General features: G+C 45.8%; 2 protein-coding genes and 1 pseudogene across 4 annotated transcripts in view; 1 reads left to right on the forward strand and 2 right to left on the reverse strand.

Moving 5' to 3' along the window:
* Positions 1-5,999, forward strand: part of nrros (negative regulator of reactive oxygen species) — a 10,200-nt gene extending 4,201 nt beyond the window's left edge. For all 3 annotated transcript variants that reach the window (XM_037973256.1, XM_017432346.3, XM_017432347.3), the window contains exon 3: positions 448-5,999. In XM_037973256.1, the coding sequence (XP_037829184.1) occupies positions 448-2,400 (1,953 nt within the window). In that variant the 3' untranslated portion in view covers positions 2,401-5,999. The remainder of the gene's footprint in view (positions 1-447) is intronic.
* Positions 6,000-7,006: 1,007 nt separating this feature from the next.
* sh3glb1a (SH3-domain GRB2-like endophilin B1a) lies at positions 7,007-13,259 on the reverse strand. The gene is made up of 9 exons (XM_017432301.3): positions 13,063-13,259; positions 12,626-12,767; positions 11,587-11,715; positions 11,221-11,354; positions 10,972-11,064; positions 8,587-8,676; positions 8,413-8,513; positions 8,113-8,332; positions 7,007-7,776 (listed from the first exon to the last, which is right to left on the reverse strand). The coding sequence occupies exons 1-9, from the start codon at positions 13,123-13,125 to the stop codon at positions 7,669-7,671; spliced, it is 1,080 nt and encodes a 359-aa protein (XP_017287790.1). The 5' UTR covers positions 13,126-13,259; the 3' UTR covers positions 7,007-7,668.
* Positions 13,260-14,668: 1,409 nt separating this feature from the next.
* LOC108245414 lies at positions 14,669-21,377 on the reverse strand (annotated as a pseudogene).
* Positions 21,378-24,361: the final 2,984 nt, after the last annotated feature.

Raw genomic sequence — 24,361 nt, forward strand, 5'->3', positions numbered from 1 at the left:
AGTGTAATCATGGAACATAAACGCATCGACAAACACTTTGTGTCTGCAAAACATGTGAGGAGAGCTGCAGACCAGGGACAATCCAGAAATGCTCATGAATGTCAGTTTAGAAGCTATCAAAGTTCTCAAATAAAGAATGTCAATGTTTGTTTGTAATTATCTTACAAAACTAGGAAGTATTTTTGGTTTATATATTGAAAGTTATGTTTTTTTTATCGATTTTAGAAAAAAAAAATTGCAACTTTTTATCGCAACTTTTAGGAAAATGCCCCGCAAAATCAGGCATTTTAGCCGCAACAATCACAAAAAATGCCCGTGAAATCCTGGAGGGACTGTTTAATACTCAAAGATTTGGTCGTCGTGTCGTCTATAAATTTTGCAGCATGGTTCTGTCGCCAACACAAAGACTTATGTTCCTCTCGTATTTTCTGTTTTTCCCCATGGCAGGAACAACAAACAGCTCACTGCAGTAACCGGAAGCTGTCGTCGGTGCCTGTGGGACTGCCGGGCAGCTTAGAGGAGCTTCAGCTGAACTACAATCACATTAAAACACTACAGGACGACTCTCTTCTGCTCTACCCGTCACTAAACACCCTGAGCTTAGCTTGCAGTGGTCTGGAGAAACTAGAGTCGAACGTTTTTCAAGCTTCGAGACTGTTAGAGAGCCTAAACCTCCCGAATAACAACCTCAACATCGGCTACCAAGAAAGCAGCCTGGCATTAAGAAAGGTACCTCGGCTTCAAGTTTTGGATCTTTCTGGGAATAAGCTGAACGATGAGATGGCTTCTACTCTTCTTGAAAACCTGACGTCCCTGGAGTACCTGAATCTTTCTGGAAACCTTTTGATGCGGCTGGACGAGACCTCGTTCAGGGATCTCCACCAGCTCAAAGACCTGGACCTGTCCAGGAACATCATGTTCGAAATGGACGGCGCCTTCGACGGCAACCTGAAGCTCCGGCGGCTCAACCTGGCCTTCAACTACCTGCCCTGCCTGATAGACTTCCACATGACTCAGCTGCTTGTCCTCAACGTCAGCCACAACGCCGTCGAGTGGTTCATCGCCAGGCAGGACCTAAATGAGACGTTCCAGCTGGAGACGCTCGATCTGTCACACAACAAGCTCCTGTTCTTCCCCTTCCTGCCCAAACGGAGTAACTTACAGAACCTTTACCTGTCCCACAACATCGTGAGATTCTACGAGCACTTTGCGGACAACGCCACGTTCCCGAACTCGTCCTCGACCGTTGAGTTCTACAACCTGAAGAAACACGTGAGCAACGTGTCCGCTCAGCTGTGGGACGACAGCCTTCACGGGGACATCTCTGCGGTGGAGATTTTGGACCTGAGGTACAACCAGGTGGATTATTTCCCTCGTGGGTTCATCGGGAAAATGTCTTCCCTGTCCAGGCTTCACGTCGGCACGAACTGCTTGAAGACTCTAAACTTTACGTCGGAACGGTTCTCCGGCAGCTTGTACGAGCTGGACATCAGCAACAACAGGCTGAAGCAGGTTTTAGCGGACGATGGTGCGCTCACTAATCTGGACAACTTGACTTACTTCAACCTGAGCCTGAACAGCCTGAAGGAGCTGCCTTACGGATTATTTTCTTCGTTGCCAAAGATCCAGTCGGTGGATCTCAGCTACAACAGCGTCAACATCTGCCGTCCGGAGGAGGCGAAGGTTGGAGCGCCCAGCTTCTCAGCTTGTGTTGACTGGAGCAACATCATGTCCCTCAGACAGCTTTACCTTAAAGGGTGCAACCTGGAAAGCATTCCAGCATCTGCCTTCACAGGGTTGTCCCTGACACACCTGGAACTGTCCGATAACCCTGGACTTGTTGTCCAAGATTCATTACAAAGTTTAGGAGGGACGCTGCAACATCTAGGCTTGGGAAACACTCAAGTAAAAGACCTCGAATTCTCCCCTTTCCAAAGCCTGAGGTCTTTAAACCTCTCGAGAAACTCTCTTCTTCATATCCCCTCCTCGATTCTGAACATTGAAGTTCTGGAAGTTCTGGACCTGAGAGACAACGAGCTGTCCACGATCCCCAGTGGACAGGCGGACACGTTAGCCTTGACGCTTCAGACGGTTTTCCTCACAGGAAATCCGTTCGACTGCTGCCAAACAGAATGGTTCAAGACCTTTCAAACGAGCGCGGTCAATATGGCGGGTCAGGCAGAGATCCTGTGCGAGGATCTCTTCCATACGACCCACAGAGCGTTGGACTCACACCGGTTTTTGTGTTTCGAAGGCGAATCTGTCCTGTGGTACATTCTCCTTCTTGTACCGGTCTGCTTGTTCTTTGTTGGAGTCTCCATTGTTGTTTTCCTCACCTTCAAGCCCAGAATGCTACAGAAATCCATCAAAAAGAAATATTTAAAGCCCACTTCTTACTGACACTTTATAAATCCAGGGCAACGTTTTGCTTGATACGTTATTTAGAAATGTAGCCAAGCGTGTGTCGAAAATAAATTCAGCTGACTTTTAAAATGTCTGCGTGGATATTAATTCAGTTTGTGTAATTTAACCATTAATTTATGAAAACATTCAGCTGATTCAGAAGATGAAGCTGACTTTTGGATCCTAGCTTTTTGCTTACTTTAGGTTTTAGCTACTAGGTAGTCTTTCGCTACTAACAGCTATAAGCCGACTCTTGGCTACTTTTAGCTAACATTTTGCTCCTACTAGCTTGTGGTGTTTTGCTTCTTTTAGCTAGCATATTGCTTCTCTTAGGTTTTAGCTAGCCCCTTTACCAATTTAAATTTCAGCTAACTTTTTGTTACTTTTTGCTTCTAGGTAGCCTTTTGCTACTAACATCATTAGGCTAGCCTTTGGCTAATTTTAGCTTTTGGTTAAAGTCTTTCTGCTTTTAGCTAGCATTTTGCTGCTTTTAACTTCGAGGTAGTCTTTTGGTACTTTTAGTTAGCATCTTGCTACATTTACTCTTAGCTACTGTTTTGCTACTTTAGCTTTTAGCTAGCCCTTTACTACTTTAAATTTGTGCTAACCTTTTTACCTTCCAAGTAGTCTTTAGCTACTGTTAGCTTTCGGTTAGTGTTTCCCTGCTTTTAGCTAGCATTTTCCCTATTTTAGGTTCTTGCTAGCATGTTGCATCTTTTAGCTTTCAGCTGGTGTTGCATTTCTTTCAGCTTTAACGGCTCGGTTTCAGCTTCACTGACAGATTTCGGCTGTCGTTTAGCCCTTCGGCGCCCAAACCCTGCAGGTTTTTGCCGTGTTGTGTTTAGCGAGGTGCGGTTCCAAACCAGGCCCCTAATTCTAATACCGCCATGCAAAAACGGTGGCCGCGTTCTTGTGGGACTTTGTAAGCGTGTGTGTTGGTGTGTGTGTGAAGATATGCAGAAGTAGTGTGATGCAAGCTGTTGCTAAAAGCGGCAGAGGAAACATGAAATTTCCTGTTTTGCTAAGATGTGCAGCAACTGCCCAGTTCTGTATCTCAGAGAGGAGGGGTTTGCAGCTTCCTTCCCATCTGCACGACTAAAAAAAAACAAAAAACGCATCACCAACGTAAAATTCCAACTTACAAGAAGGTTCGGCCCAAATTTGTTCAGCTACAAAACCAAGGAGTTCCCACGAATAATGGGAGATACGATCGGTGTCAAACATCGTACAGCGGGAAGGAAAAGTGCTCCTTCGAGTGCTGAACGGCACTCAGCGGCGGGGAGGTTGGTAGATAAGTGCGCAGCTCTATAAAGTGTCGAAGCCTAACCAGAAAGTAACCAAAATACCGCTGTGGTGATGCTCAGGGTCATGGTGGTTGGAACATTAAAAAGAGAAACCAGAGTGAAGCCTCGTCAAAGCCTCAAAACGTTTTATCAAAATCATTCCTACAACCTGAGCACCTGTTCGACAGAAACGGCAACGAAAAGAAATAAAAATAAAAACAGAAACGCCGTGAACTCGATAACAGCCGACGTGAGGAAACAAGATGGTGGATTCGAGTCTTAAACTCGTACGATTTGGCCACAGTGACTCATCCCGGACTCACGGCAGCAAAACTACTACAAGATGTAGGAGTGCAAGCCGAAGTTTTCAGTTTCAAGGAGGAAATTAGTCGAAGTGTTTCTGGTGGACGTGGCGAGATGAAGGCCTGACGATGAGAGGAACTCAGGGCTTAAAAAACGACTCGTTTGAGGAAGGAACTTTGCCGGTGGTCAGATTGTGGACCGAGAGGAATTTCATTTGATTACTCAGCTGTATTAAATTCAAGTCAGCGTTTTAAAAAGGTTAAAGAGTTTTCTTAAAGATGACAACCCTTACACGTTGATTTTCTTTATGAACTCGGCCTTAAATTTAAGATTTCCAAGCCGAGCCCGTAAACCGGGGGAAGTTTCCTGCGTTTTAGCCCAAAAAGACGTTTTTTTGTTGCAGATTCTTCCTCGGCCATGAGGTTAGGTGTTGCAGACTTTTTTTGGTTTTCTCTCCATGTTTGTTCAGCCTCAGTTTCTCACAGATGAATGCAAATAAAGTTTGGAGAAGTGAAATCGGCCGGGGCACGTGAAGCTACGATCTACACACGTCCTTAGCGTACTTGATCCGAAGGCAACTTCCTGTCTTGGAGGAAGAGTAGTTGCCTTTTCCAGCTGCTTTCCAACGAAGCTCCCAAACAATCGCACTTCCACCCTCGTGTTCACGCTGAAGGGTTTGGTCCCAATTCTCCGGACCGGTCTTTCGCCTCGTCCCCTCTGGCGTCCTACATCCGCCCTTCGCCTAAGCCTGTATCCAGGCGGACTTCGGCGAAGTCTTTACCCACGATTCATGCTGTACGTGTGGGAATACCATCAAACTTTGCTCCGGATTCAACAAGTCGGCATCTAAACAGCCAAATATCTCCTTGCGGTGACTTTGGAAAGCAAAAATACCTTAACTGTGCTTTTAAAATCTTACTGGCAGCTTCTTAAAATGCCAAAACAGCGACCGGTCGGCCATGTTGGACGTCATAGTTACGGCCCAGAGGCTTCAAGTCGATGATGTAACCCGTCCGGTCCCATTTCTCCAATCTTTGCGGGCCTGAGTTCACCCTTCCTTGAGTATCGGGACCGGAGATCCATGCAGCCATTTTTATCCCCTTCCCTGAGGTCGGGTCGGATCCCATTCCTCAGCAGCGGCGGACACAACCGAACATGGACCCCTTCATCACCTGTTCTCCGGCTCGTTTTGGCCGATCTGGATGCGGTGGTTGTTGGTCGGACCGTTTCAGGAGCTGCTGGGATTTCCACACACAGAAACTCATCAGAGCAGGCGAAGGCCAGCTCTGGTGAGCTTCTGGTGAGCCTCAGTTTCCTGTTGTTAGCTGACAGGAAGTGGCGCCCGGTGCGGTCTCCTGCTGCTGCTGCAGCTTCAGCCCATCTGCTTCGAGGTCGCCGAGCGTTCAGAGATGGTTGGAACTGCCATCCCAAAACCTCATGTGACATCATCGGAGGCATTTCCATCCACACAGCAGCCGTCTTCGTTTTGGACCCCAGACGATCGACAGCTTTTAAAACACTCGAACCAACAACCCCGCCACGTTGAAAGTCACGCTCATCCCCATTTTTTTCCTCAATTCGAACTTCGGCTTCTCGTCTGGACGCCCGACTGAGTCGCTGCCGTGTGATTGGCCGTTTATTGAACAGGCTGAAACCTAAATTTTAGAGCACGTGTTGAGGATGACTCTCAGCTACCACCACGCCGAACTTTAGCTCAAGTTATGGCGCTTTTTGTTTGTTAAATATGATTATCTGTGGCTGAATCCACAAGTTCACCAGTTTTAGACGAACATCCAACGAGGACTTGGTTTCTGTCGGATCCATCCAAAGCTTCATGAGGTATTTTGCTAACAGACAACAAATATTTGCTTTTTTTGGCTTCTTTTCTTCTGATTTGTATCTAAACACCGAGACTCCGGGTTCATCATCCTTCCAGGCGGTTCAGCGAGCGTCACCATCCTGTTTTAGGGGCTGAAGACGCTTTGGCAGCCGTCCGCCTCTGAGACGAAATAAGGACTGCTGAAAGAGGAAGTGCGTTTACTCGGGCACGCTATCGCTCGTCTGATCATCTGCGCGAACCGATCAGCTCGCCGAGAGTTAGAAAAACAACCGAGTTAGGAAACAGAGGGGTTCCTCTTCTCGGCCGTTAAAGGTCAAAGGTGACTCTGAAGTTTCGTAAGAGTTGTGCCGGTTTAGATTCTCACAAACAAACCCGACCCAGAACCGAAGCCCGGTTTAATTTCTGATTCATTATTAATGTTCCTGAAAATGAAAACGGTCCCGCGGTAACGAGATGAACAGGCGGCGTATTAGTCAACAGGCAAGTTTGCAAAACTCACTTCCTCTTAGCCCTTCCTGCTCTCCTGAGAACCCGGGGACCTTTAAGAAGACGTTCCCTGGGGTGAGGTCAAAGGTGAGAACTCTGCTGAGGCCACAGAACACGAATAATCCTAATCTAAAGCGTGAATTTCCTCAAAACTATCCTGAATCCACGTCTCTACAGCTGGAGCAAAGACAGGGATTTCACAAAGGCTTCACCTGTGCCCCTGACCTTTGAGCCTGTGACCTTGAAATCAATGGGGATCATCCCCGACCAATGAGGTGTCCAGCTGTGCAGTTTGATAGTCCTACGTCAAACGGTTGTGGAGTTAGAGTTCTCACGAGGACTCACCTGTGACCTTTAACTTCAACTTAATGACCTTGAAATCAATAGGGATCACCCCCAACTCGCGAGGTGTCCAGCTGGCCATCTTGAATCAGACTCCAAATGTTAATCAGCTGTATAGATTTCATGTAATTCATGAGATGTTTTGCTAAAACGACAAATTGTTAAATAAACTCTGAATATTTTAAGTTTTTTTCTCCTTTCCTTCCATTCTGAAATGATTTTTGTCCTTTTTAAGGTTTATAAAGTTGTTCTATAAATAAATAAAATAAAAATTATTTTTTTTCAGTCAAAACAAAGCCATCTCGTTCCCTGTACCGCCCTCTAGTGGCTCCATCAGTGAACACGAACGTAACGTTTTCATTTAATGCTCATTTTAATGGTTCTTAGTTTTTAACATTTGCTTTTTGTTGTACGAGTCGCACAAAAAACAACAAAAAAAAAGAGCACAAATCTCTTAAAATGCAACAAAATACTTTGGAGAAAACAGAACCAGGACACTGAAATGCCGTGTTAGTACGTCGTAAAGCAGGTTAAAGGCTTTTAAACAAACCAGATAAATAAATATTTTATTTCTTAAACGTTTTGTTTCTTTAACCGGTTCTCCGGTTGGGGGGGGCGTCGTAAATCGACTGAATACTGCTAATTTTAACTTCTGACAACAGGAAGTGTTCCCTGCAGTCAGAAGAAATTCATATTTAAGATAAAGTTAGCGCTTCCAAAATAAGACTTTAAAATGTTCGTCACTTCTAAACGAAGTGCCTCATTTCTCCTCGCCTACAAAAAAATAATAAAAATAAACACGTGAAAAGGTCTGAGATGCGTTTCTGTAAACAATCTTTTTAGAAGAAGTTACCGCTGGCAACAAAAAAAAAATAAAGCATGAAAGCAGATTTTTAGAAATGAGCTGCAAAGAAGAGAGACGTGGGGTCCGCTCGCCGTCCTCGTCCCCGTCCTCGTCCATGTCCCCGTCCCGTCCCCCTGCAGCAGAGTCTAAAATCGAGATCCCAGCCTTCAGTTGAGCAGCTCCAGGTAGGTGATGGGAACTCGGCCCTTCTGGTTCCCTCTCTCCCCCATCAGCCAATCAGAGTCCATGCCCGGCACGCAGCTGACGGCGATCACCTGGAAGGACAGGAAGCAGCGAGGAAGACTTAAATCCAGCTTCCTTCAGCGCCTGAGAGACGTTTCTTCTTCTACAAACCTACTTCCACTGGAGAATGATTAATAACCTAAAGGGGTCCCCAAAGGGCGGACTGCGGCCCAGATCCAGACCCAAACAAAGACCTACCTGGTCCCAGATCTACAGCCACTCGTTTTCTCTGACGTATAGCCTGAGGATTAACAGATCTGCCACTGAAGTCTCCGTATTTATAGATAAAGTTTCTGTCGGCAGAGCGGACTGAGCGAAGGCCTGCAGAGTGACGATGTAAAAAACGAGCCTGGAAACGCGCAGCTCACCTCGTCGGCCAGCAGGGAGAGCTCGCTGCTGCTGGCGGCGTCGTAGTCGTACAGCACCCGGGCCCTCCGGCTGCTGTTGGAGCTGCGCAGCTCGTTGAACCCGCCCGACGCCGTCGAGGCGCCGTGGCCCCCGGACACGCTGGGCAGCGAGGCCGACGCCGAGGTGGCGGCCCCGCCCGACGCCGAGGGCTGGTTGTTGTTGGAGAACGACGAGGGGAAACTGACGGGAGGGGAGAGGATCAGCTCAGCTGCGAAACTCAGGGAGGAGAGGAAAATGGCGGCAGCGACTCAGAAGCCCACCTGCCCAGCTGCTTCTGGAGATCCACCATGTACTGGTAGCACTGCGAGTAGTACGTCGTCTGCGCCTCCACCAGGTCGTTCAGGCAGCGGAGGTGGTGCGCCTGGAGACGCAGCAGAGAGAGGCCTCAGACAGGAACAACTCTGACATCACTTCCTGTCGCTGGTGCTACGTACGTGGGTGCTGCTGACGCCCTCCAGCAGCAGGCGGGTGATCTCAGCCTGCCGGTCGAACTCGCTCTGGGTCATCCTCAGCTCCTGCTCGGCCTGAGGAGGAAGAGTCAGACTTCAGTCCCTGGAAGTTCAGACGAAGGTCCGGTTCCGAAGGTGAAGCGAAAGCAAACACATAAACCCTGAAGAGCCCGTTTGGTCTTTTTAGATTTACTTTTTTATGTTTGTTCTACAAACAACAAACTGAACTGACTGAACAAGTAATAAAACAACGGGAGTCTTCTGGACTTCGCCGTGGCGTCTCACCGGGCCGGGACGCGCCGGGGAACGGCGTTTCCAAAATGTCTGCCGACGTTTACTGAAGAAGAGCTCAGTCCCGTCGCTGGAGTTTAAAATGTTTCAGAGACATTTGCTCTTAAAGAGACATCACCGACACCTGGAAGCTGTCTGAGTTTGATCACCGGCGTCCCCTTCTGTCCCCAGGAGGACTCCTGGGGACAAGACATGTCCAGGACTAAAAACAGCACTGATGAGAAATTATATTGACTAAAAAATAAAAACCCTAATTTTTAAAGCGGACTCCAGCAGATGAAATGATAAACATGTGAAATAATGTGCGCGGCCAAGACTACAGCTTTACAAGCCGTGCACGTGGATTCAGGACCTGATTTTCAAAAACTGGCCAATCAGGACGCAGAAGCACATTTTCGGGTCACCAACTGGTCCAGCAGCCAGAACCCAGTCAGATACCACCTTAAGAAAGAGTCTCATACCACCTTAAGACAGTGTCTCAGTGGACTGCTGGAACGTCCCTGATGAGCAGCGTTCGTCAGTCACCAGTTTCCTGCTGAGCCTCACCGTCTCATCGCTTTAATTTTAAATTTGTTCTGAATATTTATTTGACGAATTCAGTCTTGAAATAGAGACGGAGACGTCCCGGGTGTGTCCAACTCGTCTCAGGTCTTTTTCTTTAACTTTGAGTCTCCAACAGTGAGAGACGGACAGCTTTTAGATTTAAGATGAAAATGTTATATAAACTGAGAAATGTGAAGGAAAGAGATCAGAAACGTTTGAGGGGTGAGCAGCTGGTGTGTGTGTCTGGTGTGTGTGCGTTCAAATCAAAGATGGCGCCAACATTCCACTCACCTCTGTCATTTCCTGCGCTCACATCTGCAGCTTTGCGTTTCAGAAAACAGTGAGACAGAAGTTAGAGCTGAAGCTGCTGCTCAGCTCAGCCGACAACAACAACAACAACAACAAAGCCACAGTCTGCGGGACCACCACCTGATGGCGTCATCGCCACCGTCAGGTAATTGAGGAGCAGAAAGTGACGTCTCGCCGCCACTTTTCCTTCCTGCGTCAGGAAACGTGCGGCTTTAAACTCGTTTTAAAAAAAGAAAAACTTAATAAATCTGGTGTCAAAGGGAGGGCGGAGTCTAAAGCGAGTCTGAGAGGATCGAGTCGACCCGCGAAAAATGGCCGACTCATAACCTTATTTGACATTGACAGTTCAATTAACCGTAGCGGCCATCTTGAATCAGGCTGATTCCAAACTTTAGCGTCAGTTTCTTTAAGTTTCTCTGAAATCTAAAGTTGAATCGTGAGATGATTTCTGATCGAGAGCTGCTGACTCATTAAGACATCGGCTCGTTAGGACGACGGCTCGTTTGGACGTCGGCTCGTTAAGACGTCAGCTCGTTAAGACATCGGCTCGTTAGGACGATGGCTCGTTAAGACGTCACCTCGTTTGGACGTCGGCTCGTTAAGACGTCAGCTCGTTAAGACGTCGGCTCGTTTCGACGTCTGCTGTTTGGACGACCCTGAACTGTGGATGAAATGAAGAAAAGCTGAACGTGACAGAGAGAAACCAGAAAAAGAGGAAGTGGGAAACTCCCTACGCCGCTCATAAGACTCGATGTAAGTCACAGGAAACCAGCTGGGAAAACTCACGTTGGGTAACGAGTCTGAAACACGGAAGATCCGAACAACTCGGACTTTAAAAACAAAAAATAACAGCTGTGAACCACAGAAAGGTCATATTTCTGTCCTGACTGGGACTTCCCGTGACCCCTGACCCCTAAACCGACGTTCCACCTCATCAGGACCAGGCTCCGGTCCCCTCCTTTAGGACTGGGCATCGTTTGAATTTGACCGATTCCGTTTCCTTTAAAGGAAATGCACCGGTTGGCTGCCCAGCTAACGTTAGCTGGGTGTTAGCATCGTTAGCTGCCTCGGCTGACGACTTCGTCTTCCAGGTGTCGAAACCAGGAATCGAACTTTAGCACCCAGTCGGTTCTCGAGACCCGACGCCCGACCCTGACCCCAGGTCCTGACGAGGCCGGCGACTCGACCAGACGAAGAGGAACACGCCGGGTGGTTCGGCGTACTCACCGCCGCTCTGGCGTCGGGCATCCGGGCTTTCTTTAACCGGGTTTTAGCCGCGTCCAGATCCAGACGTTTGACCTGCAGCAGCTTCCGCTCTTTCTGCAGAGAAGACCAGAGTTAAACAGCCGGAATGGGACAACGTTCCCTCTAAAACCTCCAGCAGCTGCTCCCCTCAGGTCCAGATGTTTACAGACTGATGGAGAAGAAGGGGAGGAGCTCCGCGGAGGGAACCAGAACCACTTCGACCCGACTCACCAGGATGGTTTTGAAGTCGCCCTCCAGGAAGTTTCGGAACGGCGTCAGGAAGTTGATGGCGGCGCTCTGGACGAACTCCCGCTCGGCGCCGGCGATCTGCTTCTGCGTCTCGCCGCACTTTATCAGAGCGTTCCCTGAAAGATGGTTGCAGCTCGGTGAGTTTTACAGACATTTAGCTGCAGCTCGGCGTGAAGAAGAGTCACCCGGGCGCCATTTTTTAATCTTTCCTCGTGAAAACCCGCCTCTGAGCTGCTTCCTGCCGCCGCCGAGCGTTGGCTCAGAGGGAATGACCGCTTCAGAAGCTGTCGGTGGATCTATCGGAGGTTTTAAGGCATCGCGTCGGCGGATGCCGGGTTCTGGACTCACCGTAGGCGGTTCCGGGTCCGAAGTCGTTCCCCGACTCGATCATGGACTGGCCCAGCAGGTCGTGGTTGTTGACCCGCAGGGGGGCCTTCTTCTCCAGCTTCTCGTACACGAACTCCTCCAGCCGCACATCTGCACGGCACAGCGGGAAAACGCCATCAGCTGGACGGCCATTTTGTTTCTTTAAGCAGCAGAACCCAGAGGAACCTCTGCTGGTTCTGACCCGATTTGATGAAAGAACTGTAGTCCGTGTTTTCAACAAGCTTCACCTCGAACATCAACATCAACATTCAAAACGTCAAAAATGACAACAATAATTTAATTTCCTGTAAAAAAAAAAAAATCATTTTTCATGTGAACAGAGACTCGATTATCAGTTTCAAACTGTAACACGGTGTTAAAAACACTTAGTTTTTCATTCCTGCGACTTGGTTTAATAAGAAAAAAACGAGACAAAACATCTGTTTGTTTTCAGTATTATTGTAACGTCAAACCTGTAAAACAATCATTACTCATTAAAATGTGATAATATTTAAGCAGCAAAGGTAACAGCAGCTGTTTTTGGCAGATAAAGCATTGGGTTTTAATAGTTTGATACTTTTATTCTCATAGTTATATTGTCAGAATTACTAGTTAATAAGAATGAACTGATTTTAAAATCAAAACAAAGAACTTTTATTGGATTTTTTAACCGAAAAAGGTTTTTTTTGTGGAAATTCAGGTGGTTAAAGCTACTCGATGCACAGGATTTATCTCATATATACAATTAAAGTCTGATAAAAGGGCTTTGTTTACGTTGAACGTGTACCCGCGTTTCAGAAATCCACATCTGGGAAAACCCCAGGAATAAACTCCTTCAAACTGCACCGCTTCATGTAGTTCAGGTGGCTTATTCATAGTCTTTAATTGCCACAGGTTTAAATTAGTTTTTAACCCAGATGTGGAGTTTTGGGCTCGTTTTAAAGCTCGAACAGTAAAAACGTGTTTTCTTGGGAGGACCGGTGAAGCCCTGAGGGTCAGGCCGGTGAAGGTGATGTCTTACTGGGGTTGGGCTGCAGCAGCACCTCCGTCTGCTTCATTATCCTCTCCGTCCACGCCTTGGTGTTCTCAGCTCTGACCAGCAGGTTCTCCAGGTGGGCGTCCAGCTCCGTCTTCTCTGCCTGGCCGAGCTTCTCCTCTGTGAACTGAAGAAACGAATGTGAACGGAGAATAAAAGTTAAAGCCACCGCCTAGCTACAGCTGACGGCACGGCCTGATGGTTTCTCCTGAGGCCTACTTTAGCACGGAGCACAGATGAACGCCGCTGCGTCAAACAGACACAGAAACATCACATTTGTAAATAACTATAAGGTGTAACAACAACCACAGCGGTGTGGAGCATTAGCCTTGAAGCCAAACTGGCTAATCGGCTAGCTCCGTAACCGCTAATGCTACATGCTAACTAGCTATGCTAGCTATGCTAGCATCAGTTCAACTCACTTGTACCGCGCGACTCAGGAAGGTGCCGGCGTCAGCGGCCAACCGTTTCACGTTAAAATCCATGGCACGGTGGTGAAATATGTACTCCTAAAGCGACAACTGGTTTGTCTCACAGTAAAACTGACATCCCTAATGTCACTGAAGCAACTTTTTTTTCTACCCCCCCCCCCGCAGCGCCACAGTTCCACCCAGCTGTTGATCCAGACAAAGATAGTCCACTTACAAGATAGTTCACGTACCCTCACAGCTGTGACGCATAGTAGGCAAATCGAAGATAAGCTAAAACAAACGTTTAACCGCAAAACCTCAAATTAATTCACATACATATATTTAATTTCAAAGTACTTGGAAATATTATGGTGTTTATATTAAGAAAATGTTTATTCAAGCGAAAACGCTTGTAGGTGTGCGCTTTCTCTCTTGCTTTGCAAGTTTTCCTTTGGCCGTGAGTCGTTTAAGGACGGTGCGTTTACTTTTTGTCGGAAACATCGGAACAAACTGGCGTTTACGCTGTGACAACACCCTTCTTCAAAGAAATAATTTCCTGTACGCGTTTGATAGTAACAGGGTAAATAAAAACTGGCATTTCATGAACGCGTGCTGCGCTTTTGAGATCGCCTTCAGTCATAGCCTAAAGTTAAATAAAGAATTTCCTTGAATTTTCTGAAACGGCGAAGGCGGCATGGGCTCAGCGGTCTTAAAAACTACGGAAGCCCATTTCTGCCACTCTTATGACTAAAAAGATCCCGTAAGTCACAATTATGAGATATTTTCTCATAATGACGACATAGCTATCATATAATTATAATTTAGTATTTTATAATTTGAACATTTTATCTTATTATGAGATGGCAACTCAGTTATTACAAAATATCTCAATTCTGAGATAGAAAAAAATGATTTAATATGTATAATCTCATGCATAAAGGCTTATTTTATCCTAACTTAGTTTATTTTAAGAGAGTAACTGAAAGTTATTTAGTTTCTTATTTTTGGGATAGTATTCTAATAAATAAATATGACATCATCATTTTTTAGATCGTATCTAATTACAAAACTATAATATTTCAGTTTTCATTGAGCTTCTCATTTTAAAATATGACTCAGCAGCTTTTAATCATAACTTAAAGGGTCATTTCTACAGCTAAGTGGGAAAAACGAGCTTCCACAGGAGATCAGATCAAATGAAACATTAAACTTTATCTCCCTCTAGTGGTCACTTCTGACTCAGGTAGGTTTGGACCTTTTACCAAATCCAGGTTCGTTTTTGGAGCTACCGTCGTTGTCTATGTGGTCATTTCGGCTTCCATGGCGTCTGTGAGACGTGAAACGGAGGCTCATTTGTTTCCCATGTGTTCTGCGTTTCCTTTTATTTGTTGAACGTTAAACCAGGGATCCAGATATTCACCCTCGTTGCGTTTCGAGCTGTTTCCTGTTACACAAAGTTCCCCGTTTTATGGCCAAGATAGCACAAAGAACGAAGGGCTTAATTATTAAGCCGTGAAGGCAGCAGGTTGTAAAAGCAGCTGGCTCCTCCAAGGGTGGAGGAGGCCGCCGTTTCTGAGGAGAACCTGACGCCAGCAGCAGAGTTAGACGACAGACACGGTTCAAACACAGAAGTTTATTTTTTATTCAAATCCGACGAAGCAGAAAACGTCGAGTCCCACTCAGCACAGAGCTTTCGAGTGGGACCGTCATGGGCTGCAACGTCGGTCTGAGACTCCGGAACTACGGCATCTGCCGGGTTTCCACTGCGCTCCGAGCCAGCTCCAGCAGCAGAGGGTATCTGAGCGTCCTCGTCCTCCAGGATTCTGGGACTCCCTGAAGACCCGTCTGAAAACACAACGAGACGGGAGAGTTGGCCGCGTCGACAGAAGAGATCTGAGTCCTCGCCGCCGAACGCCTACCTGCGCCCCGAAACACGCCCCGATGAAGGAGGCTCGGCTGGAGGTGCAGCCCCCCAGCCGCATGGTGTCCCTCACGGCCTCGTCCAGCTGGGTCTGGGTCAGGACTCCGTGGAGCGCCGCCTGGAAGGCGCCGGGCAGAGCTGGACAGGAAGACCAGTGATGATGTCACTGAGACCAGCTAAAACAGCTAAAGATACGGCTAAACACGCAGCTAAAAGACAAACAAACACTGAAGCACCGTGACTGTGAGAATGCTGAGTCAGCGTTCTCTGTAATAAAATGCTGACTCAATGTTTACACTGTAATGTAAGCTGACTCAGCATTCACATATTCATAAACGCTGACTCGGCATTCTCACTGTATCAAACTCTGACTCAGCTTTCTCACTGTAATAAACGCTGACTCAGCATTCTCACTGTAATGAAGTAGCTTTGGGAAACCCAAACTCCAACCATCTTCACACTTCTTATACATCAAAACGTGGACATTTTTGTCTCCTGTCCCCCAGTGTGTGTCTCTCTGCTGTAGGACAGATCCTCCCAGACTGCTGAGTCAGCACAACCAAACTCCCATTGACTTCCATTAAAGCTGAGCCTTTTAACTTGTCATGTCTCCTACAGGAAACGCCGCAGAGACGTAAAACTCGACACATGTGACCATCAGAAGCTCCTGCCGCGTGCAGCCCAAGAATGAGCCGTTTATTCCTCGAACCATCAGGAAAGCTGACGCACGCTGGAATTCCAGGCACCCATTAAAACCTGTGCCGAAGTTTTTCCCGTTGAGTTAGCAGGAAGCGGAACAGATGGAGGGCCGGCTCAGCGGGGAGGACGAGATGAAACAGATCAAAGACTGAGAGGACGGGAGAACGGATACGCTGTCGGGAAAAGAGCCGAGTCCTGCGGTTTTACCTCATGTGTTGGTGAAGACGGCAGGGACGAGCTGATGGGACACTTTGGACAAGTTGTCCTTCACCTGCTGGACGTGCTCTTCGGTGGAAACATGAAAAACAAAGATAAAAACAGAAGTTGGCGTTTCTCAGACTAACGACGCTGATGTTCTCTGCTTTAACACATTTCCTGACCCTGAAAGACAAATTTTAGTTTTTTTTTGCTTCATCTTTTCCGTCTTGTCCTCGCCTAAAAGACGGATAACAGAAAACCGAAGAGGGGAATTAGTTTCTGCTCAAGATAAACATCAGGATGTAGAGCGTTTCTTCTCTAAAGCCCGCAGGAAGTGCTTTTCATCAACGCCGCCTCAGCTGGCTGAATTAAACTGGAGAGGCGTCCTGATTGGATAACGGTCACGGATCATCTAACCACAGAAACATCCACGGTTCTTATCTTGCTGTGTCCCTTTTCTACTTCCTGTTCCCTGTCTACAATGTAACACCAAATAATTTTCAAAAATGGATGTTTACAAAAGCATTTTGTGATATAAATATAAAATCCAAACAACATTTGTCATAAACTGTATTAAAGATTGTAAAATACGTAACGAGGTGTAAATTCTCAGCCTCTCTCTTGGTTGTGGAGGAGTTGTGGCCCACTCTTCTTTCCAGCGTTGGTTTCTGCTCAGCTCTCTGAGGTTCTGGTTCTGGACCGTTCTGCTGTGTTTGGGATCATTGTCCTGTTTGTCACATCTGACTCCAGAATCAGCCAAAACCATCAGCCCTCCACCACCGTGCTGACAGCTGCAGTGCATTCTGGGTAAACATCTGTCCTCTGGTCTTCTGGTTCCTTTAAGTCGAGCTGCCATGTTGTTTTTAGAGAGAAGAGGCTTTGACCTTTGACCTTTAACCTGCTGACTGAGACCTGTAGAGTCTGAGATGGAGCTCATTGCATGGTCTGACCTTCAGGGTGAAGATCAGCAGCTGTTTTAAATGTTTCCCACTCATGAATAATCTTCCTCTCTGTAGAACCAAGGACTCCAGGTAGTCTGGAAATGACCTTTGACCCCTCCCAGACTGATGGGCAGCGGCAGCTGCTTCTCTGAGGTCATTGCTGATGTCTTTCCGCCCTGACGTGGTGTTAACACACCTGGATGAGATGATCCCTCTGATGCTGATCAGTTCAGCAGCTCCTGATCCTGAGGAACCCATTCTTCACTCACTTTGATTTTAAATCATTTAAATTTCAGATGATTTAAAAGTTTAAATCCTTACCAACGACGACCTGGTCCAGCTCCTGGGGGTTCCGTCTGTCGGGGTCGTTCAGCTGAGCGAGAACAGCGTCCAGAGCGTTTGGATCGGGGCCGTTCAGGATGAAGCGTTCCAGGAACCTGATTCGACAAACAGTCAGGCCGAGGCTCACGTTTATCGCGACACCTGCGCATGTCACGAGGCTCTCACCTGGCGGCGGTCAGGGTAACGGCCACGCACAGGTCGTCGCTCTGCGTCACGCGCGTGGCCGCCTCCACCTTCTCCAGCATCTCAGGTCTCCCCGCGAACATGGCCACCACCGGCGCCAGCTTGGCGACGCCGTCGATCTGACGGTCCACGTCGCAGCCTCAGGGACAGACAGGAAGACGATGACGACCAGCTACTACCACGCCAAATTATAGGTCAGTATCTGAGTAGGATTGCTAATCTTAAATTAGATTGAGAGAGAGCGTGATTAAAGAACAGCACAAACCGGATCTTAATCTGGATCAGAACCAGAATTTAATCCAGTTTTTTTCCTGAACATTTCTGTTTGTCAGTTTTTACCTGATCTTTGCTGACAGAGAGACTGGAAACTAAAGGCTCACATGTAGGAGCAGAGACATGGTTTTAACAAAGGGGTCACCTGTGACCTTTGACCTTTGACCCCATGAACCTTGAAATCAACAGGCATCATCTTCGACCCATGAGGTGCCCAGATGTGCAGTTTGACTTTTCTACGTCACACTGCTGCAGAGTTAGAGCACTAAGTCATCTGTGATGTTTACAGTTGACCCCCATGACCTTGAAATCAATGGTGATCACCCTTGACCTAAGAGGTGTCCGGCTGTTATCCAGCTGCAGTCGAAGCATGGGCTGATCTGTGACCTTTGACCACCAAACTCTAACCCCTCGTTCCTTCTGCTTCCTCGACTTTCTGTGAGTTTCGTTAAAATTCGTCCAGATGTTCACAAGATATTTTGCTAACAGACGCCACCTTCGCTGTTTGGTGGCAGACATTGAGACGAACCCACGACCCTGAAGTTGTGGGAGCTCGAGGTCTGTAAAATGGTCTCTACCTGTTTCTTCTCGGCCGGCATCGACGTTTCTGATGAAGGCCTTCAGGCTGGCGTTCCTCCACGGACCATCGATGGGAAGAACGGCTTTGGGACCTGAGAGTTAGAACCATGAGCCGTTTTATAATAGAGCATAAATATCTAGATATATACAGAGACAGGGAAAGGATCATGATGATGAAAATGAAGGTTCTGCCATAAAGCCGCCTGCCGTTTACTGGACCCGAAGGTGCGCCGTGCCGCCGGCCGGGGGGATTTACTGCACGGCAGCAGAATATTCAAAACGCTGGATGGAGAACAGGGAAGTTCAAGCGCGTGGAACATTTTCCTGGAGAGGTGCTTCCCCGTCATTGGGCTCAGTGTCACGGTAACAAAAGCTCCCACATCCCCTCAGGCCCCGCGGAGCTGCTCATTAACACATATGGAAATGACGGCTCAGACGGACACAGAACCTCCTTTTTTCCTGTAGGGATCGTTGAGAGGCAGGTCGTACGCGGTGCCCGGCCCGAAGAACTTGTAGAAGCGTCTGGTCAGGTCGTTAACGTCGAGTCCTGCCGGAAAACAAAACAGAGCTTTTAATCTGTGTTCAGGAATAAATTCTTCTTTCACACGTGTTGCATATTTATTCCAATCTAATCTGATAATTTATGGGTCCAATGACACTTCCTTGAGGGACGCCAAAGTTTGAAACAACCTTTCAGCCCTTGGACCAGGTTTTGGGGACGCCTGTCAGCTACTACCACCCTCTTAGCTCTATATCTGTACGACTGACTGAACTACAGCCATTTCTGCTGTCAGCTAACGTTCATTAGCTATGGCAGCCATCTTGAATTGAGTTTAGGGAACCTGTTTGAGTTGGAGGACGTCCATTCGGTTTATCTAAAATCTGCCAATTGGTTGGTGAGATATTACGCTAACAGAGACAGGTGATTATCAGTCATCACTTCATGCCGGCCATGTTTGCAGTGACAACCACTTGATCTAAGCATGAGACGTCGTCCCTGCGGGTCCGGGGGACGTCCAGTACCTTCACACCGGCTCAGAGAGTCCAGCAGGACGTAGGCCTGGTCTCCGTAGCAGGTCTGCTCTCCGGTCGTCCTCTGGTAAAAAGGGTTCGCTGACTCAGGACGAAACTCCGGGCAGGGCTCCAGGTCTGCGAGGACGTCCTTCAGCCGGTCTGCGCTGTAGATCCAGTGCATCGGCTGGGCTGAAAGGGTTAACACACACACACATAAATATATATACTGTACACACACACACACACTTAAATATATATACTGTATACACACACACACGGAGTAATAAAAACTCAAATACAGGGCTTAACATTAAGTGAAATTACATGAAATAATAAACATTTTTAGTTTGTGCTGTTCAATGTAAATTAAAAATGCTACAGTTAGCTTTTAGCTCACAATTTGATACTTTTAACCTTTAGCTGGCTATTTGCTACATTTAGCTTTTAGCTAGCATGTTGCTACTTTTTATGTTTAGTTAGCTATTTGTTTTTAGGTAGCATTTTGCTACTTTGACAGTTTTGCTTCCTTTAGCCAGCCTTTCGATAATTTTAACATTTTGCTACATTTCTCTTTTAGCTAGCATTTTGCTACTTTTTACCTTTAGCTAGCCATTTGTTTATTTTTACTTTTTGCTTTTAGCTAGCTTTTTGTTACTTTTGTCTTCTAGCTAGCATTTATCTACTTTTTACCTAGTTACATGCCACATTTTGCTTTTAGCGACCATTTTGCTACTGTTCTGCTAATCTTAGCAAGCCTTTTTATAATTTTAACATTTTGACACTTTTAGCTGTTTTTCAATTTTATTTTAGTACGTTCAGCTCCTAGCCACCATTTTGCCGCATTTAGTTTTTAGCTAGCAGTAGCTTTAGCAGCTATTAGCATTCTTTAGTTATTTCTGGTTTTAATAATATTTATGTTAAGACTGATGTCTGTTAAACACGCCTGTTTATTGACTCAGTGTGTGTGTGTGTGTGTGTGTGTGTGTGTGTGTGTAATCAACATGACCCAGGACTAAAGGCACCCCCCCCCCCTCCTGTACTACATCAGCAAACGGATGTTTCTCATAGATAAAGTTTCTCTCCACCAACACTTGGTGTTCAAACACCAAATCGTGTCAACTCTGGACTCTTAAAGGTGTTTCTCTACAAATAATCAAAATAAAAACAGTCTTTAGATGCCATCTGACATGATGGAGATGCTGCACCTTTTAAGAAGCTCGTGGATGAAGGAGCTGGTTGTTACCTACCCGCTGCATCGGCCACGGCGGCACCGATCACGGCCCCCACGGCTCTGTCAGCCACACTCAGGGCCATCTGCTGCCAGGAAACAAGAACCAAGAAGCGCCGTCAACAAGACGCCGTCAACAAGACGCCGTCACCCGCCTTGAAAGGCCCTGAGAGATTCAGGTGCCGATCGCTGGTCACCACTTGATAAAAAACATGAAGTTCTGCTAAAAGAATCACTGATATTTAAATATAGAAACAACCATTTTTTTTACTCGTTTGCTTAAAGTCTAAAACCAGAAGTCTTTATTCTCACCTTGAAGGCCGAGCTCGTCGTCTACGACTGAAAGCGTTTTCGTTTCTGACAGTTTTCTGCCTCGAGCCAAACCGATAAGCTCGACCAATCAGAGCGCAGCTTCTTTCACCAAACGAGGGGTCGAATTTATCAGCTTTAACCATAAACAGAAAAAGAACTGTCAGCAGTGAAGAGAAGGAGATGTCTGTTAGCGAAACATCTCCTGAACCAATGGGTGAAGCTCTCATGAAGTGGTCAGTCAACACAAACCAAGATGGCCGCCCAGCTGCCTTCATAAAGTTGTTTTTTATAGACTTCCTGCTGCCATCGGGAAAAAGTCAGAGAGATCGCAGAAATCCTCGGGTTCATCCTCTGGAGAGCATGCATTCACTGACACACAGACACAATAGGTGGATAAACAATCAAGTAGATAACAACACACACACACACACACACACTTTAGCTTTTAGCTCCAGTTTTGGTTATTTTAGCTGTATTTATGTTACCTTTGTCTTTTACTGTTTTGCTGATTTTAGCTCTTAATGAATCTTTTATTTATCCGAGATTTTAACTGCTGTGTTACTCATTTTAGCTTCTATTGCTACATTTAGCCTTTAGCTATTGTTTTGCTAATTTTACTTCACAGCATTTAGATTTATTTACAGTTACTACACAAAGCTTTTAGCTACAATTTTATCTTTTAGCTAATGTTTAGCAAATTATACTTTTATCTATCGTTTTGCTGATTTTAGCTCTTAGCTGATTTTTTAATTTTAGCTACAGTTGTGCTTATTTTATCTTTTAGCTAATGTTTTGTTAATGTTAAATTATAGCTACTGTTTTGCTAAATTTAGCTTTTAGCTAGAGTTTTGCTTATTTTACGTTTTGCTACATTTAAAGTTACTACATTAAGCTTTTAGCATTCAGCTAGGTTTTGATATTGTTAGATTTTAGCTCGTTGTTTGCTAATTTTAGCTTTTAGCTAACATATTGCTGATTTCAGTTTATTTTGGTTTTTTTATTTTATCTTTTAGCTACAACCATGCTAATTTTATATTTTAGCTACAGTTTTTACTTTTATCAGCTGTGGTGGTGATTTTGTGTTTTAGCTACTGATGTCTGATTTTAGCTTCTGTTCAGCTCGTTCAGTTGACTCATCCTGACTCTGCAGCAGCCAATCCTTCCGGAGTCGGACCTGGCTAATCCCACAGTTTTCCCAGGAGGTATCCCAGGTCATCGATTTCTCCTTCGGCTCCTTTAAAGCAGCCGAACAGAGCCGAAGCCCAAGTCAGATAACAGTAGCTAGAAAACAACGAGCAGCAGCTGCAGCGCAGCCCTTCGGCGTGACCTGACTCCCCTCGTCTTCCTCACGGGTCGCTCAGACTCCAAGAACTGAGAGTGATCATCTAAATGCTTTCTGAGAACAGCTGAGCTGTAGCTTTCGCCTGATGTCCAGCTGGGGGACGGCGTGTCCTTCACAGAGAGACAAACAGATCCACCGCCGGCGCCGGATCGGGTGACACAACGAGCCAGAGGGCCTCTGAGCCGAAGGTCCAGGGAGGATGGCTTCGAGCCAATGACCTGAAGCAGCCGAGGTGTTCTCCTCTGTCGTGGCTAAAATCAGCTAAAGGAGATGCAGGAAACAAAAACATAAATGTTCTTAATAAGAGACAGACAGAATGGTCTGAGAAAGGTGCTGAATGTTTAAGCTAACAGAAGCTAAAAGAAATAAACCACTAACTAAAAGCTAAATAAAGCAAAAGCTTTAAAATAACAAAACACTAATTAAAAGTAAACAAAGGCTATCTAAAGGCTAAATGTAGCTAAAGGCTAGTGAAAAGTGAAAGTAGCATAAGGCTAAGTAAAAGTAGCAAAATGCTAGCTTAAATTGAAACTAGAAAAAAAGGCTAGCTAAAGGTAGCAAAACACCAGCTACAAGCAGCTAAAGTTTAGCTGAAAGCGAAAACTAGCAAAATGTTTTCTAAAAGCAGAAGGATAGCCAAAAAATGTCAGAAGTATCAAAAGGCTAGCTAAAAGGTAAAAGCAGCAATAGGTTAGCTAAAAGTATCAAAAAGCTAGCTTGAAGCTAAAACTAGCAATAAGCTTGCTAATAGCTAAAAGTAGCAAAAAGCTTGTGAAAAGCTGCAGCAGAATAGCTGAAAGCTAAAAGTATCAAAAGGCTAGCAAGAAGCTAAGACTAGCAAAAGACTAGCTAAAAGCTAGAAGTACCTAAACATTAGCTTGGTTACCTAAAGGAAGCAAAGTGGTGGTTCAAAGCTAAAAGTAGCAAAAAGCTAGATAAAAGCTGAAAATAGCTGAATGGTAACCAAAAGCTAAAAGTATCAAAAGGCTAACTAAAGCTAAAAGTATCAAAAGACTAGCTAAAAGCTAAAAGTAGCATCAGAAGACAAAAACAGCCAGTAGCTGAAGCAGATTTCAGTGTTTTTGAAGGTATTTTTATGTATTTCTATGGGGATCATTTTTATAAATAAAGTTAAATATTTTAAAAAGTATAAAAGCTAAAATAAAAAATCAAACGCCCTAGCAGCCGTCTGCTGAACAAGCCGAAGGTTAAAAGGGTGTGCCGGTTCGGCTCGGCTTCCTGACCCAGTCTGAGCCGCTCGTTTCGGCTACTAGATTAGATCATCTGTTCTCATTAGTTCTGATTGTCAAGCAGCCGAACTCAGGCTGCTCTCGCCTTCATATCGATCGCTCCAGATCTTCACCCTCATTCAGGCCACAGATGGTTCGAGGCGCTCTGCTAATTTAAAACCAGACAATTCTGTAAAAACATGAAGGCTGAGCGCTAGTCGGCTGAAGGAGCCGAAACTAAGGCAACAGCTAAAAGAAGCAAAACAAACAAAGTAGTGAAGCGATAGCTTGAAGCTGAAAGTAGCAGAAGGCTAGCTGAAAGATATAAGTAGAAACATGCTTGGTACAAGCAGCAGAAGGTTAGCTGAAAACAACAAAAGGTTACCTAAAAGCTAAAGCAGCAGAAGGTTATCTGAAAACAACAAAAGGCTAGGGAGCTAAAAGCTAAAACAGGAGAAGGTTAGCTGAGAACAACAACAAGCTAGCTGAAAGCTAAAGCAGCAGAAGGTTAGCTGAAAACAACAAAAGGCTAGTGAGCTAAAAGCTAAAACAGCAGAAGGTTAGCTGAAAACAACAAAAGGTTAGCGAGCTAAAAGCTAAAGCAGCAGAAGGTTAGCTGAAAACAACAAAAGGCTAGCGAGCTAAAAGCTAAAGCAGCAGAACGTTAGCTGAAAACAACAAAAGGCTAGCAAGCTAAAAGCTAAAGCAGGAGGAGAAGGTTAGCTGAAAACAACAACAAGCTAATTGAAAGCTAAAGCAGCAGAAGGTTAGCTGAAAACAACAAAAGGCCAGTGAGCTAAAAGCTAAAGCAGCAGAAGGTTAGCTGAAAACAACAAAAGGCTAGCTAAAAGCTAAAGCAGCAGAAGGTTAGCTGAAAACAATAAAAGGCTAGTGAGCTAAAAGCTAAAGCAGCAGAAGGTTAGCTGAAAACAACAAAAGGTTAGCGAGCTAAAAGCTAAAGCAGCAGAAGGTTAGCTGAAAACAACAAAAGGCTAGTGAGCTAAAAGCTAAAGCAGGAGGAGAAGGTTAGCTGAAAACAACAACAAGCTA

Source organism: Kryptolebias marmoratus, linkage group LG21 (assembly GCF_001649575.2).
Source record: "Kryptolebias marmoratus isolate JLee-2015 linkage group LG21, ASM164957v2, whole genome shotgun sequence".
NCBI classification, from domain to species: Eukaryota; Metazoa; Chordata; class Actinopteri; order Cyprinodontiformes; family Rivulidae; genus Kryptolebias; species Kryptolebias marmoratus.